This window comes from Mastomys coucha, unplaced genomic scaffold (genome assembly GCF_008632895.1).
Source record: "Mastomys coucha isolate ucsf_1 unplaced genomic scaffold, UCSF_Mcou_1 pScaffold14, whole genome shotgun sequence".
NCBI lineage: Eukaryota > Metazoa > Chordata > Mammalia > Rodentia > Muridae > Mastomys > Mastomys coucha.
In genome coordinates this window covers 27,112,401-27,129,843 of record NW_022196896.1, presented here as the reverse complement: position 1 = coordinate 27,129,843, position 17,443 = coordinate 27,112,401, and the positions used below count along the sequence as shown (strand labels likewise).

General features: G+C 41.6%; 1 protein-coding gene across 19 annotated transcripts in view; it reads right to left on the bottom strand.

The window, feature by feature from the left end:
- Window positions 1-17,443, bottom strand: part of Asph (aspartate beta-hydroxylase) — a 215,326-nt gene that overhangs the window by 79,183 nt on the left and 118,700 nt on the right. For all 19 annotated transcript variants that reach the window (XM_031366641.1, XM_031366642.1, XM_031366646.1 and 16 more), the window contains one exon: window positions 178-263. In XM_031366641.1, the coding sequence (XP_031222501.1) occupies window positions 178-263 (86 nt within the window). The remainder of the gene's footprint in view (window positions 1-177; window positions 264-17,443) is intronic.

The following is a 17,443-nucleotide window of genomic DNA, read 5'->3' as shown; positions in this document are numbered from 1 at the left end:
ACTCGGTTCACACAGAAATCTGTTGAGGTGCTGGGAAAACCACAGATGATTTCTTTTACATTTACTATTGTGGTTGTTGCCACCATTATTATACTTCTCACAGTCCTGCAATTCTCAGATTTGTAACAATGAAACCATCGCCGCACACTTTTGTGCAAATCAAAAATAGCAACCTACCCTTTTCCGGAGCTTTTCTGCAGCATCCAGTTCAACCTTAATTGTCTTATCAAATTTGTTCAGAAGTTTAGGCTTCTTCTTCTTAACTGAAAGGAGAAGAGAGAGAGAGAGAGAGAGAGAGAGAGAGAGAGAGAGAGAGAGAGAGAGAGAGAGAGAGAGAGAGAAGAGAGAGAGAGAGGGAGAGAATGAATTTGCTTTTTGTCAATACAGTTACTTTGCTGTCCAGCATGTAAGTGTGGGAGCAAGAATATATCCCAGTTCCCTTTCAACCAATCAGCACAGAGGCAGTAACATGTAGGAAGGTGCTACTGTCCTGCGGGCTATCCTGTACTATATGGCAGAGAAATTCCCTTTGAACAAATGGAATGTGAACACCATTTTGAAGAAGTCATTGGGTGAACTTTTTTAACAGTGTGTACTCACTGGCTGATTAAAATCTTAATGTTCATTTCTGGGTCTTCAATGCTACTCCATTGATCTACCTGCTTGTCTCTCTACCAATACCATGCAGTTTTTACCACTACTGCTCTCTAGTACAGCTTGAGGTCCAGGATGGTGATTCCCCAGAAGTTCTTTTATTGTTGAGAACAGTTTTCACTATCCTGGGTTTTTTTGTTATTCCAAATGAATTTGAGAGTTGCTCTTTCTAACTCTATGAACCCATGCACCTACAGTCACTTGATCTTTGACAAAAGAGCTAAAACCACCCAGTGGGAAAAAGACAGCATTTACAACAAATAGTGCTGGCTCAACTGGCAGTTAGCATGTACAAGAAGGCAAATTGATCCATTCTTATCTCCTTGTACAAAGCTGAAGACCAAGTGGATCAAGGACCTTCATATAAAACCAGATACACTGAATCTAATAGAGGAGAAAGTGGGGAAAAGTCTTGAACACAGGGGCACAGGGGAAAAGTTCCTGAAGAGAACCCATGCTTCTGCTCTAAGATCAAGAATTGACAAATGGGACCTCATAAAATTGCAAAGCTTCTATAAAGCAAAAGACACTGTCAATAGGACAAAATGGCAACCAACAGATTGGCAAAAGATCTTTATCAACCCTACATCCCATAGAGGGTTAATATCTAATATATACAAAGAACTCAAGAAGTTAGACTCCAGAGAATCAAATAACCCTATTAAAAAAATGGGGAACAGAGCTAAACAGAAACTGAGGAAACTTGAAGGGCTCAGAAACACCTAAAAAAATGTTCAACATCCTTAGTCATCATGGAAATGCAAATCAAAACGACCCTGAGATTCCACCTCACACCAATCAGAATGGCTAAGATCAAAACCTCAGGTGACGGCAGATGCCTGCAAGGATGTGAAGAAAGAGGAACGCTCCCCCATTGCTGGTGGGATTGCAAGCTGGTACAACCACTCTGGAAATCAGTCTGGCAGTTCTTCAGAAAAATTGGGCATAGTACTACCAGAGGACCCAGCTATACCACTCCTGGGCATATACCCAGAAGATGCTCCAACATTTAATAAGGACACATGCTCCACTATGTTCATAGCAGCCATATTTATAATAGCCAGAAGGTGGAAGCAACCCAGATGTCCTTGAACAGAGGAATGGATACAGAGAATGTGGTACACTTACACAGTGGAGTACCACTCAGCCATTAAAAATAATGACTTCATGAAATTCCCACTCAAATGGATGGAACTTGCAAATATCATCCTGAGTGAGGTGACCTAGTCACAAAGGAACAAACTCAGTATGTACTCACTGATATGTGGAAATTAGCCCAAAAGTTCGGAATACCCAAGATTCAATTCACAGACCATATAAAGCCTAAGAAGGAGGAAGACCAAAATGTGGATGCTTCAGTGCTTCTTAGAAGGGTGAACAAAATGTGGAGACAAAGTGTGGAGCAGAGACTGAAGGAAAGGCCATCCAGAGACTGCCCCACCTGAGGATCCATCCCATATACAGTCACCAAACCCAGACACTATTGTAGATGCAGGGAAGTGCTTGCTGACAGGAGCCTGATAATAGCTGTCTCCTGAGAGGCTCTGTCAGAACTTGACAAATATAGAGGAGGAAGCTGGCAGACAACCATTGGACTGAGCTTGGGGGTCCCAGATGGAGGAGTTGGAGAACGGACTGAAGGAGCTGAGGGGGTTTGCAGCCCCATGGAGGGAGCAACAGTGTCAACAGGACAGACCACTGGAGCTCCAGGGGACTGGATCACCAATCAAAGAATACACATGGAGCAACCCATGGCGCTGGCCACATATGTGGCAGATGATGGCCTTGTTGGACATCAGTAGGAGGAGAGGCCCTTGGACCTGAAGGTGTTCAATGCCCCAGTGTAGGCGAATGCCAGGGCAAGAGGATGGGAGTGGGTGGGTAGAGGAGCACCCTCATAGCAGGGGGAGGGGGAGGGGGATGGAGGGTTCTGAAGGGGAGTCCTGGAAAGGGGAAAACATTTGAAATGTAAATAAAGAAAATATCTAAGATGAAAAAAAAAAAAGAGAGAGAGAAACCCTCCTGCTGTTGCTCCTATACTTTGTAAATGATGTAACAGGCCATACTGCACAGAGACATCAACGAAGGCTGTTCTGGTATTACGTGTCTCAACAACAAGAAAATGTGCTGTCTGTTAAAATATGCCACACCATTTATTTGTGTCTTCAATTCTAATTTCAAATGTAATCAACGTGCATAGTCCTGCATCTGAGAAAAAAAAATCTTAATGTTGTCAGACCCTTTCTGGTGATTTGTAGCCAGCAATCTTTGTCCTTCTGTTGTCATTGCCTTGGGACACCATGAGTCATACTCATACTTGACGGAAAAACCCATCACGGGAAGTCACAACTACTCTACAGATTCTACGCTTTTACTAAATGAGAATACTGCAGGCTTCATTCTTTTCCTTATTCTTAGCACTATTTCTTATGCCAATTTCTACATAAAATGTCTTTTCTTACGTTTCTCAGCTGAGAATACTGCTCTGCCCTCAGCCAAAGCCATGTGAGTAGTAAAGGGCCCCATACTGCTGAGCTCTAGCTCCCCATCGCTTCCTTCTTCCCCAGGCTTACGTCTTCTTCGCTGCCCCTTCTCTCCTCCACAGGCATGTCTTTTTGATGATCTCTCTCCCACATATGACTTCTAGTATCATATTCATCCCTGTACTTACTGAGCCCAAATCATAGACTCCTGCAGGGGCTGCACTATATCTTAAGCCAAAGCTGAGGTTTATCATTTATTTAGTACATGACTTGGGGTGCTGTGTAAACCAGAGCCCTTCTCCTAAAGGCAAAAGACTCTGTAAGTGTGACTAAGGGCAAGCCTGCTCGTGCACACTCGCCAGTACCCCTGGGTACATGGAATTCCCTAAGAGCCCAGCCTGCCAAAGGCAGAAGCTTGATGAGTACAACAGAAGCTTCCAGACAGAGAAGGGACTCACACCTGGAAATGGTACACACTAGGATAAAAGAGAACAATCCAAAGATGAACGCAATTATTTTTATATTAAACTTATAAACCATTACCTTATTCTGGGACAAAGAAAAGAGACTATTTCCCAAGGGCCCATATATATATACACCCACATACCCTCATCCTCTGACGAAGAAATGAATCTTCTCTGTGTATCACTTGCTAGCTTTTCTTGGGCTCTGTCAGCCCAAGATAGAAACACACACACACACACACACACACACACACACACACACACACACGCACACACACACACACACCATGGAGGGTTCTAAGCCTGAGTCTCACTTTTCTGCTCTAGAATAGTGTTGGCTCTAATAGATTAATTTTCACACTGAGCTACAAACAATCTATAGTCTTTCTTTTATTTGTGTTTGTTTGTTTTGCTTTTCATGACTGTAAATCTAAGTGTTTACCAACAGGTGGCTCAAATGCAGTAGACAAGAAACAGTCCTTTTCCTCCTGCCTCTCCCTAGGACAGAGGATATGAGTTATTGGCAAAGGATGTGCCCATGTACCTGAGTGCTAATCCTTCATCATCCCCATGTACATAGGTTTGGAGCCAGGCTGGTTGCCTGAAAAGAGCAAACATAAATTGAACAGAATGGCTCAGGAGAGTGCACACTGAGGAAGCAGCCTGAGCTCCTGAGACATGGGTGCTCTCAGAAGAGAACTGATAAACTCACGGAGGAGGCTCCCCCTGAAGAACTGGAGCTATTCTGTTCCCCAGAGTGAGCAAGTATGCCCAGTTCTGGGCTGGGCACTGAAAAATCGGTCATTCTCTATGACCTAAAGCCCATCGTTCACTCATCTCTCTGCAGAAGTTAAGCTGAAACTTTAAGTACCTTTAATACCATTGTTTCTACAACAGAAACGACTGCTCTAATCTTCATCTCATCTCTTTTCTTCCCCCCTTTCCCCTCTTTTTGCTCCTAGTTCTCCAGTTGTTGAAAACTGTTTTAAAAAGAGATAGAAAATATTGGCAAACAGTGGTAAAACTGACCTGTATTCCTCTCTTCTTTTCATTTTTTGAGGCACGGTGTCATTAAATTTCCCAAAGATGGATTTGAACTGATTCTGCATCCCAGGTAAATATAGACAGGTAAAGGCAGGTAGATCTCTGAGTTTGAGGCCAGCCTAGTCTACAGAATGAGTTTCAGGACAGCCCAGACAAGTTACACAGAGAAACCTTGTCTCAAAACTGAGCCTGGTCTACACAGTGAGTTAGAGGACAATCAGGACTGTTACATGAGGAATCTTATATTTAAAAAAAAGGATTAATCATTAATCATGATTTTTCCCCATCTCCCTTTAAGTCATAGAAAATGTTTCAGAGTGTGCTTCATGGGAGAAGGTGGCCACCTACAAAAGACCTAGAATCTCCACATTTTACATGAATTGCTTCACCCAAGACAGCAAGCAAAACAATTTCTCCAATAAAAACAAATAAAAGATTAACAGCTTTCTACCCATTTTCTACACCGACAGTGTCATACCGTTCTGAGGATTGTTCTGAAACTCGGGTGGTTCATGCTACTCCATTATTCAAAGTGATCTTGTTGATTACAGAATATCCTAAAGAAAGCCCAAATTCCTTCAAATGTCAGCCTATGCCAATTCCACCCATGGAAAATGATACCAGGTGTCAGGAGAACAGGCTCCAAAGTGGAGCCTGACTAGTCTACTTGCATTAGTAACCAAGTAGAGAAAATCTGACGTCTTAACTTTCTAAATATCATGATTGTGCTTGGAATTCAACAGGAATTTTCACAAGGAAGCTAGAGCCTTGTGTAAAGTTAGTATTCCATTACTGAACAATAAACCAGATGTATTAGTTAGGGTTTATATTTATGCAAAAAAAAAATTATGACCAAGAAGCAAGTTGGGAAGGAAAGCGTTTATTCAGCTTATACTTCCAAACTGCTGTTCATCACCAAAGGAAGTCAGGTCAGGAACTCACACAGGGTAGGAACCTGGAGGCAGACGTGGATGCAGAAACTGTAGAGGAATGCTGTTTACTGGCTTGCTCAGCTTGCTTTCTTATAGAACCCAAGACTACCAGCCCAGGGATGGCACCGCCCACAGTGGGCTAGGCCTTCTCACATTGATCACTAATTGAGAAAATGCCTTACAGCTGGATCTCATAGGGGCATTTCCACAAGGGAGAGTCCCTTCTCTGTGATAATTCCAGCTTGTGCCAAGCTGACACACAAAACCAGCCAGTACACTAGGTGATCAACTTATATGAAGGGAAGGTTACTTTTGGCGTACATTTTCAGAGGTGTTAGTCCATGCTCAAAAGATTTCAGTCCTGGGTTGAAGCAGTACACCATAACACTGAACACAAAGAGGAAGAGGCTGCTCCCTTTGCAACCAGAAAGCAAAAGGGGATGAGGAGAGGCTGGGATCCCAGTATCCTTCCAGGACACACCCACAGTGAGCTAACTTATTTCCACTAGGCTCTATCTCTGGAGGGCTCTGTCATCTCCCAGTAGTACCATGAGCAAAGAGACAAAGACTTCAATACACAGCCTTTGGGAAACATTTATCCAAACCACAGAACGTGTTACTGAGGAAAAAGATAGGAAAGGGGAAAACTGGATTTGAGAAAAGCGAGTACATATTTTGTGTGTAAAGTACTTAGGATAAGAAATCTTCCGAATTTCAAAACTACTGCATTTTGAAATCTTTGCATATGTAAAATACATTATCTTTGTGATTGAACCTAAGTCTACATATGAAATTCATCTGCTACATATATGTATACATCACACACACCCACAAAACATGCATTCTTGAAGGAAATTCTCTACACTAATTTAGGGCTTCTATGTTTTGAATGCTAGGCATCGCATCAGATATGGGATTCTTCTGTTTATGGAATTCTATCAATACATAAAAATGTTTTGGATCCTGCAGCATTTCTGACTTTGAGATTAGTGATGTTCAGCCTATAATTGTACATGGTAGGTTAGGAGTAATGTCTGGGAAGAGGAAGTGGAATGGCCCTGGAATAACGGAAACTGTAGGTAAGGGTAGCCATCTAGACAGTGGAAGAAGTAACTGCTCTGTAACTCAGTTACAGCTGTTGAGAAAGGGGGCTGATTGCACGAGGGCTTTATTTACTACAGAGGCAGGGCATCTTGCTGCTGCTGCTGCTGCTGCTGCTGCTGCTGCTGCTGCTGCTGCTGCTGCTGCTGCTGCTGCTGCTGCTGCTGCTGCTGCTGCTGCTACTGCTGCTGCTATGACTAGCCCCACAATGATGGACTTCCACCTTGAAGTGTGAACTGAAAGAACCCCATTTCCTCCTTAAGCTGTTTTGGTCAAAATATTTTATCACCACTATAGGACAGGAAATTAAGACAATCAGTAAGTTGTACCTCTTGTTAGCTCTATAATATAAACCTCTGTTTATATTATAGGCAAAAGGACAGATGTATACTAAGGTCTGCTGCCACAAAAAGCAATTCTTTTACTAGCAAAACCTAAATTTCCTAGATTTCTTGTGGGCTGAAGGTGTGATGCTGCTCAGGACCCAAAGGCCCTGGCTTGCTGCCTGCCTGTGCAACGATGGAGTCTACTGATACCAAACTTGCTACAAGAGCCAGCAGAGTCCAGCACACATGCTCAATGATCATAAGGTTTGCAGAGGAAGGACACAAACTACAGCACACAAGACCAGTGCAATGATAAGACCTAGGCATTGCCACCCTGACAATGGATTGTACATGTAGATAGAAGTCACACAGAGAGACAGAGTCCGCTTCTGTCTGGGGATGCCACTTTGACACATTTTGATGACTAATGAAACATGGACATTGATTTAACTGTGTGACTATCTCCCACAAACCCACCTGAAATGCTGTACTTACTCTAGGGAACAGTATTTACCTTGAGCTTTTCCCTGCCTTTCCCAAGATGGCCCCTAGCTCATTTTCATCCCCCCCCCCCCGACACTTACCTGTGAAGCCTACATTTCATGTAGGAAGCCTTCAAAATTGGCTGCAAAACTGCCTATATGACTCTTTGGTGGTGTTTTCTCTATTTGGCAAAACCTTCTACTACTTCCGTTGAAGAAACTTCTATCTCATTATCTGTGATCCTATTTTAAATCGAAGTCATTTATGGCCCTTCATCAAAAAAGAATACCTTTTCTGGGCCTATACAATAGTCTGTTTCTAGAAGAGGAGCAGGAAGAGGAGAACACTCCTCCTCATGCTGTTTATGTGGGTGTATGAACAGCACTCGACTTTCTCATTCTTCCTGACCTTTCCCCTTACAGGCTTGTTTCAACATGGAAAGAACAAACCTTACCATCACTGATACCCAGTAGCTTGGCTCTTGACCCACCATAGAGAAATCCTCAAGAACTGTTTCTGAACGTAGGAATGCATGAGCAGACCCAGACATCCTAAAAGGGATGGCAGCAGGATCCGTTTGCACTTTAGATGTATTGGCTTTCTTAAAATAAAAGCTACAGTTGGAAGAAAATAAGATACACACTGAACAGAGAACATTGCTTTAAAGAATATCTAACCCAAAAGTCCAGTTGACCATAATGGAGAGGATAGAAGAGGAAGACAAGAAAAAGAAGTGAGTTAGGCCCAAATGATTTCCTATAGAACCCCCCTAAGGAGAGCACTGTATTTCACGAGTCCTGTTTGAAGTTTTTAGTGAATTTAGTCAGCTCATGGCAGTATTATAGGCACAGCTAACCAGGAGCTTCTAGATTTGTAAAGTTCAGCTACTTTTAGTGGGACTTCAAAACTCTGTAACACAGCTGGCTTTTCTCTCTTCCTTCTGTCTCTCTCTCTCTCTGTCTCTCTTTGTGTCTCTCTCTGTCTCTCTCACTCGCTCTCTCTCCCTCCCTCCCTTTCTCCCACTCTCTGCCCTTTCCTTCCTCTCTCTCTCTCTCCTTCCCTCTGTCTCCCTCTGTATGGAGAATGTAGCCCAGGATGGCCTTGACTTCTCCATGTATCTGAAAATGACCTTGAATCTGATCCTCCTGCTTCCATTACAGGCATGAGTAGCCATGCTAGGTTTTAAAAGGTGCAGAGATCAAGACTGAACCCAGGACTTTGTGGAGGTTAGGCAAGCACTCTACCAACTGAGCTATATTCTGGGCTTCTCAAAATTCTTTTGGTTTTGTTTATAAAACAAAGGTCTTACTATGTCACTTAAACTGGCCTTGAACCCGCTATCTCAGGTGACCTTCCTACCTCAGCATTCCAAGTCCCTGGGTTTATGAGTGCTAGTTACTACCAGGGAAATTCATTGTTGATATATAGTTGTGATTTATTGAGCACTTAAAAAGTTAAACATGTGTCCCTTACCCAGGACACATTCTGTAAACAGCAGAAGCCAAGACTGGGTCTCAGGTTGCCCCAGAAGACTGCAATGCCACGGGTCCTTACAACTGCTTCCTATCTCTGGCGTCTGGCCCAGACATTGAGAAAGTGGGTTGTTCATAGCTTTGATCATGATGGCAGAGTGAAATTAAGTATTAGTGTAAGTAGTACATTGTACAAAGGAACTACTAACTTTGTATTATTGTCTCTAAAGATAAAGGTAGTTTTATAAAACCATAGTAATTTTCCTTCATTTTGTGTCTTAAGCACCTCCTAGCTTAGTAGAAAGATGAGGGTGTGAATCTCAGGGCTGCTCCTTGTAGGTGGTTTGAGTTATTTGGCTAAGCTTCTGTTACCATCAGTGTGATGAAGTTATCTGACTCTGCCACTCTTCCATGAAGGTCAGTCATGGGCACCAAGCACCACAACAACATTAGTTACAGTTCTTACATATGGCTTCTTAATGTGCTTTAAAATTCTCTTTTTTAATTCAATGGGAAATCTGCATTAGCTATCTTATTAGCAAGTATGTAGAGACTTTCTTCTTTAGTTCACAGTTGCTCTATGGTCAAACACTTCTGTGGTAGAGGTGCAAGGGACTCTTTTGACTCACACTGTTCCTATGGAGCCACATGGCACTTCTCTTGCTCCCCAAACCCTATTACACATTGAGAATCTCTAATCCAAAATCCTGGTCTGAGCAAATGAGATGGTCCATTGAATGAGGGCATTTGCTACTTGGACTGATGATCTGAGTTTGAAGAATAGAATCCACATGAAGGGAGAAGAGAAATGGATCCTGCGAACGGTCTTCTCTATGTGTGCTGTAGCATGACACCTTTCCCTAATCAGAAGAAAGAAAGGAAGGGGAGGGAGGGAGAGAGGGAGAAAGGGAGAGGGAGAGAGAAAGAGAGAGAGTAAGAGAGAGAGAGAGAGAGAGAGAGAGAGACAGACAGACAGACAGACAGACAGACAGACAACAAAACGCAAATCTGAAATGCTCTGTTGTGCAGGGCGATCCTCCTAGCCAAACTGCTGCAATGTTCTACAGTACAGGTAGGCTTGCTCAACAGAGATCATCACAGCTGGATTTGTTGACCTTTCCACTTGGAAGCAAGGGACAAAGTAAGCTGGGTCACTGAACCCTCACTTTAGCATCCAGCCACTGCCCACCCACCCACCAACACAACAAATTGTATACAATTCTACATTTGTTGCATGTGGCCATAGGATCTCTGGGAAGAGCAAGAGGATAGAGGTGAGGAAGTATGGTGGTTTGAATATGCATGGGCCAGGGAGTGACACTATTAGGAGGTATGGCCTTCTTGGAGGAGGTGTGGCCTTGTTGGAGGAGGTGTGGCCTTGTTGGAGGAGTTGTGTCATTTTGGAGGTGGGCTTTGAGACCCTCCTGCTAGCCATGTGGGAGCAAGTCTGCTCCTGGCTTCCTTTGGATGAAGATGTAGAACTCTCAGCTCCTCCAGCTCCATATCTGCCTGGACTCTGCCATGCTCCCACCTTGATGATAATGGACTGAACTTCTGAACTTATAAGTCAGCCCCAATTAAATGTTGTCCTTATAAGAGTTGCTTTGGCCATGGTGTCTGCTCACAGCAGTACAACCCAAACTAATACAGGAAGGACGAGTGGGGCAGATTCCATCTACACAGGCACAGGCAGCTGTCATTCCTGTTGTGTATATACCTTTCAGTGTGTATTCTCTAGGGTCATCCATGCTCTTGAATGAATAAAATGCTTCATCCACTGCTCTACGTAAGCCTACATATCTCATTAGCTCCCCCATGGTGAACTCTAGTGAAATCCACCTTGGTTTGTGTTAGAACCTTACAGGGAGGATCCTGGTTGTTTTATCTCCCTCAAGTGAAGGAATTTTAGTGACATGCCCAGAAGTCTGAAAGTTTCTGAATAACACATTGTTACAAATCTGATACTTTTAATACAAACTTTGTTTCATGCAAAAATAATTAAATATGTATGTCTTAGTTACTTTTCCTGTTAGTATGATAAGATATCCTGACAAAATCAAAGGTGAAGAGGTTTATTTCAATTCACAGTTCCAGGTTTCATCATGGCAGGGAAGGACCATGGCAGGGTGTCAACAGCTTGAAGCATACATCTGCACCCACCGCAAGGAAGCAAAGAGTGAAGAATCACTGTGCTCAACTCACTTTCCCCCTTTTTATACAGTCCAGGAAGTTGGATTAGGGAATGGTGCCACCCATGTGAGTCTTCCAATATTAATTAAAGTAATCAAGATAAAGTCCTTGAGGCCTATATCCCAGGTGATTGTATATCTCAGGGTGGTGACAATTGAGATTAACCATCAGAATATAAAAGACTAACCAGTCTATATGAATCAAGTATATATAAAATATATATAACTGAGTTGTATGTCAAGATTTGTGTCTCATTCTCAAGGCATCTCACTGTGCATATGTAAATATTCCAAAATGTTGGAATCAAAAACATTTCTAATTCCTAATATTTCTTTTTTATTAGATATTTTCTTTATTTATATTTCAAACGATATCTCCTTTTCCTGTTTCCCCTCTTGGTGGGGGGGAATCCGTTTCCTCCCCCATGCCCCTGCTCACCAACCCACCCTCTCCTGCTTTCTGACCCTGGCATTTCCCTACACTGGGGCATAGAACCTTCACAGGGCCAAGGGCCTCTCCTCCTATTGATGACCGACTAGGCCATCCTCTGCTACATATGCAGCTGGAGCCATGAGTCCCACCATGTGTACTCTTTGGTTGGAGCTTTAGTCCCTGGGAGCTCTGAGGGTACTAGTTAGTTCATATTGTTGTTTGTCCTAAGGGGCTGCAAACCCTTCAGTTCCTTCAGCCCTTTCTCTAGCTCCTTTATTGGGGACCCTGTGCTCAATAATTCCTAAAACATTTCTAATTTCTAATATTTCTGGCAAAGGATACTCAACTTCTACAGGTATCCCTCCGAAATGTGAAAAATACAAATGACAGGCTTTTATTACAGTAGTTATCAAAGGTAGAATTTGGTGCAAATTCATCAAGTTAAATTAGTTAATTTAGGGGAAAGAAATATGAGATTATATTATAGTACCCAAGGAAAATGTGCTTCCCACCTAAGATACAGGACGAAGCTAAGAGTCATATAAAGCAATTTCACTATAGTAATCCTGGAAAATAATTAAGATAAATCCTAATATACATATTAATCTTCCTGACTTAAAACAAGAAGTTATATTTGATGTTTTAAAAACAAAATCACTGATAAATTTCAACATAAGGTAAACATGAAGACATGTCAGAAGAAAGAGTGAGCAATGGAGTAAGCCCCTACAGAGTCCCACATTCAGATTTTTGATGGAAATCTCTATGGTGGGCACAAGACAAGCACAGGTGGATCTATACTGGAGTGTTCCTAGGAGAGCAGCAGGAAATGTGGGCCGGAGCCCATAGCCATTTTCTCTTTCATTTAAAGGTGGGAATTGTGCAAGGCCTTCCCTACTGCTAAGCATCCCACTGGTTCTGCAATCAGTTTGCTAGCAAATTGAGAGACAGACACGTTCTCGGCTCTTGAGAAACCCAATCAGCAGAGAGTCGTGGAAGTGCTTCCAACATGAGCCCTTCTCCATATTATTGCTACGTGAGAAAGGAAAATTAATGTGCTTGATCCAAAAGTAACCCCTTGTGAGGCTTCATTCTCTAAGGCTACACACTTCCTAAGAAGGACTGGGAGAAAGTACATTTGGACCACTTAGTGGAGATACTCTGTCTGAGCTGCCAGCCTCCAGCCCCAGTGTGCTGGGAAGGGTGAGCAGTGCCTCCTTCCTGGCCTCCTACAGTGGAGGAATAATGGACCTCTGTTCTCCTCAGAATTAAATATCAACTACAAACCAGCAGGAGTCCTATAGTCAAAGCTTACTCTGAACAGGGAACATAAATATTTCTTCAGCTAAGAGACACTAACTAATCCAACATAGTAGACATTCTATAAAGGACAATTGTTTTCATCTGCCCCCTTGATGGTACTACTGTGAGATGCAGCTGGGAGCAGTCCATGGAGGCGGCAAGTATTTCAGTTCATTAAATGGAGTTGGCTGTCTCCCCATAGGGTTATTTTAATAAATTATACATCATTCCCCTTCTAGAGTAATAATCCTTTAACAGATGTGACCCCATATGTTAAATTAGAAATTTTAGACACTAAGTGATGCGTCTTTTAAGATGTAACAGAAACCCCATCAGTGCCAAGGCAGTCCATACTCTTACACAGTCATTATGAATGCCATCTCTGTGGGCACTGTTCAGGAGGGACGAGCTCAACCCTGGCTTAACTCCAGACTCAGTTCTGACAATCGTCATCCCCTGGTTCCCTAAGCATTAAGTGAGTATCTAAGCAACACAAGACAGGAGCTGAAAGTGTAGCCCCAGGGCGGATCACGCGCTCAGCACAAGCAAGGCACGGGCTCCATCCTCGAAAATAAACGGATAAGGGTGATGGTGGCCGGACAGGGACCTGCTCAGCAGCAAACACAAACTAACACATTCAGTGTCGGGAAGGCAGAAAAGCCAGCTCAACAAGCACAAGCTCAAAGAACATCACATGTGGCTAAAATGTACAGGGCTACCCATATTAACAACACCCAAAGCGTTACTGCTCAATACAATAACTAACTGGTGGTCATTAAAATGAAATTTATAGTCTCTAATTAGCAGCCATGAAATTCTGTAAAACCCTCACTTTCAAAGGCGTATGTCAGAAAATTATCTTCCAAACTACATTAATTTTGTTTAAATGGTGATTAAAGGTACTTGAATTCTTCCTTTAAAAGCTTTGTTTCTGTGAAAGTGATTTTCCATTCATGTCAAAACAATGCCTTTCATCTAATCTCCAAGCCTGGGTATGACCATCGTCTCTAAGAGATCCTAAAATCCTATTCATGTTTTTGGGACCCCTAAACACCGATGATGGGTAAGCAGAAATGGCTCTGAAGTGCAACATCTCTGATACTGCTATACACAGAGAGGAATGTATAGCACCAGTAATGTCTTAGGGATTTACAGAGTTCTTGGTGCTTAATTTTCATTGAATTACCTCGCTCTCAACAGGTTCTGTAAGCTTGATAAGTGTTTAACAACATAATAGTGACTTCCTCCAATTATTACATATTTTAAGACAGAAGGTGATTGGGTTTCCATGTACATATATGTATACGTATACATATACATATATTAGTAGAGATATCACCATCAAGCTCTAAAACAAATATGATCAGAATAAGAGACATCTCAACAGAGCCTTTCAGATTTGTCCCTGAAACAAAAATGAACACCTGATGTTACAGAAGTTATTAATCTTAGCTTTTAGGAGTGATGGTTGATAGAAGATGACTGACTGTAGACCTTTGGCAAGCAACCCAACTGTGACTATCTTGGTCTCCATAGAATCAGAAATGCTTACTGAACAACAACAACTGTTGTTGTTCAGTAACAACAGAAAAGGGATAAAACTATTTCTGATAGTTCAACAAATAGGGGGAAAGTTATATGTTTAACTGGTACATTTCTCACTATAAACATTTGTGATTTTAATTTATACTAAAATTAGGGACTTAAAGTTGATATAATGTAGAAGCAAGCCATTACTACTATAGACAGAGGTGACAAAAATAGCAGTACAGTAGAAGGCGATATTTCCTTCAAATACTAAAGTTATAGTTAAATATGATGGTGTTTTAAATATTTTATACAGCTCATGAGACAATGGATCCCTAGAAACTGTACATGTGTCAAAAGAAGGCAGTGACTGCGAGGGGACACAAATCAAGTTTCTTAATCCTGAAAGCAGACAGAGTGACCTGGTCCTATTCAAGGAAACAAAAATAATGATGAAGAGCAAATTTTAGTTGGAAGAAAATGGAAGAAGATGTGAATGGATCATAAGGCGGGAGAGGAGAATAAGGGTACAGACAATGCTATGTGAATGAATTAAGGAAACCAGATCAAAGAAACCAAATTCTTGTAAGTCAAAAACTTAAAAAAGTAATTAAAAAAGAATTAAATTAAATATATATGTCAATTCAAGAAATTGAACTTGTGGTTTCAAATCTTCCCATGGAGAAAATTCTACTAGAGAATTTTACTAAGTATTTGAGGAAGAAGCAGCACATAAACTCTTGAAGAAAACAGATTGTTTCTCAACTTACACAATGAGCCAGCCTTACTCCTGAGACCAAGAGCAAAGACATTATACAAAAACAACACTAAAAACTGGTGTGCTTTATAAACACAGGTGTAAAGAATTCTCTGCAAACATCTGGCAAGCCCAATCCATGAGACAAAGGAAACTGTACACTGAGGCTTAACTCTGAACTGTACACTGCAAGTCTAACATCTGAAAATCAATTAATGCCATTTATCATACTAATACAATATATATGAAAAATGGGGGAAAACATTTGCAAGATAGGTATTCTACTTTTTAGAAATACCATGACATAGCCTCCAAACTCAAGATTAAAAAACAAGCATACCAATAAAAAAAAATAGACAAGATTTGAAGAAACACTTCTTCCAAGAAGAGATAATATAAGAAAGTTCAACATAAGATGTTCAAAACCATTTGTCATAAGAAAAAATGAAAGTTAAAAATCGAATGAGAAGTAAACGCAGGCCTGTCAGAGTGGCTACAATGGCCAGCAGCTGCTGTGTAACAAATGTTGACAAAGATGGAAAAGAAGAAAAGTGATCAAGAGAGTATGAAATTAATTTATACCATTTGAAATAGCTTAGGAATTTCTTCCGAAGTTAAAGATACCATATAATTCAACCTTTCTACTCCCATGTATCTCAAGGAAAATGAAAGCACATGTCCTCACAACGACTTCTACATGGATATTATTATTAGCTTTGCCATGGCCCAAAGCTAGAACTAATCCAAATGCCGATACGTGGATTGATGAACAAACTTGGTGTAGTAATAAAATTCACAGTACTTGTCAATAAAAATAAGGTATTACTGCATACGGTTACACAAATCTCAGAATAACTGTTCAATAACACTCTACCCTTAGGCTGGAGAGATGGCTCAGCAGTTAAGAGCACTGACTGCTCTTCCAAAGGTCCTGAGTTCACACTCCCAGCAACCTCATGGTGGCTCATAATCATCTGTAATGGGATCCAATGCCCTCTTCTGGTGCGTCTGAAGACAGCCGACAGTGTACTCACATACATAGAATAAATAAATAAGTAAATAAATAAATAAATAACTCTTTAACTACAATAACAACAAACCTTCTGCCCTCAAATATTGTATATTGAATAATTCTAACTCAGAGTCCTAGGAGAGGAAGGTGAATGCTCAGGAACTTGGGTTTATCAGTGACTGTGTGGTATGTAGGAGGGACAGAAGATGGGATGCAGAGAGTCCAGGGAACTTCTGAGTCCCTGCATGTGAGTATTGTCTTCACGGTGGGAACTTCTTTGCTGTGACACATGTCAAACCCTCAGATTGTGTTGACTGAAGTTTATCCTGCCTACTACACATCAATAAAAGTATTGCAATAAACATGTAAAACATAATTACAATAAGATTCTATTTTTAAAAACTCAGGATAATTCTGAGGGGCAGGAGACACTGCTCAATAGTTAAAAGCATATGTGGCTCTTGGAACTCCAGCTCCGGGGTATCAAATGCTCTCTTCTTCCCTCCATGGGAACCTGCACTCATGCTCGCTCTCTCTCTCTCTCTCTCTCTCTCTCTCTCTCTCTCTCTCTCTCTCTCTGTCCAGAATTAAAATAAATCTTTAAAGTAAAGAAAGAATAATTCTGAATATCACAGTTGAACACTTCTCCTGGATAGTGTTTATAATTTGTTTTTTTGTTCTGAAGTGAAATCTAAAAAATCCAAAGAGTGTGATGGTGGTTCTGTCTGAAATGTCAGAATTTCTCACACAGTCCTGTCAGATATGACTGAGTCACCAAATCACTTTAAACAGCTGTAGCCATCGCTGTGTGGTGGGAAACCTCCATACAGGATATGGCAGTACTTCTGAGCCATGCTAAGAGCTGCTTGCAGGCACTCAGGCACACGCTTACTGAGGCCTCTCTTTATGCCAGCTAGGGTAACAGATCCAAAACTAGACCAAATATAAATACAAACCAAATGTGTCAGGTAATGGAGAGGTCCGTAATGAGTAGAATGAGCTGAAAACGACAGTCAAAATAGGAATTATAGTGTACACACAGATAGCTGCTTCTACTTGGGCCAGTGAGAAAGGGCATTTAGAAGAATCCAATGTCTGGTTCCTTTAAAACACAGATCTAATTTGGGGTGCGTGAGGAAGGGAAGTTGATTCCAAAGTGAAAGGGAAGTGTTGATGTAGAAATAGAAAGGAAATAACTTCAAGGATTCAGAGAGACCATGGAGTGGTTTCCAGGGTGAGGGCCTGAAGTCAGATGACCCTGTTT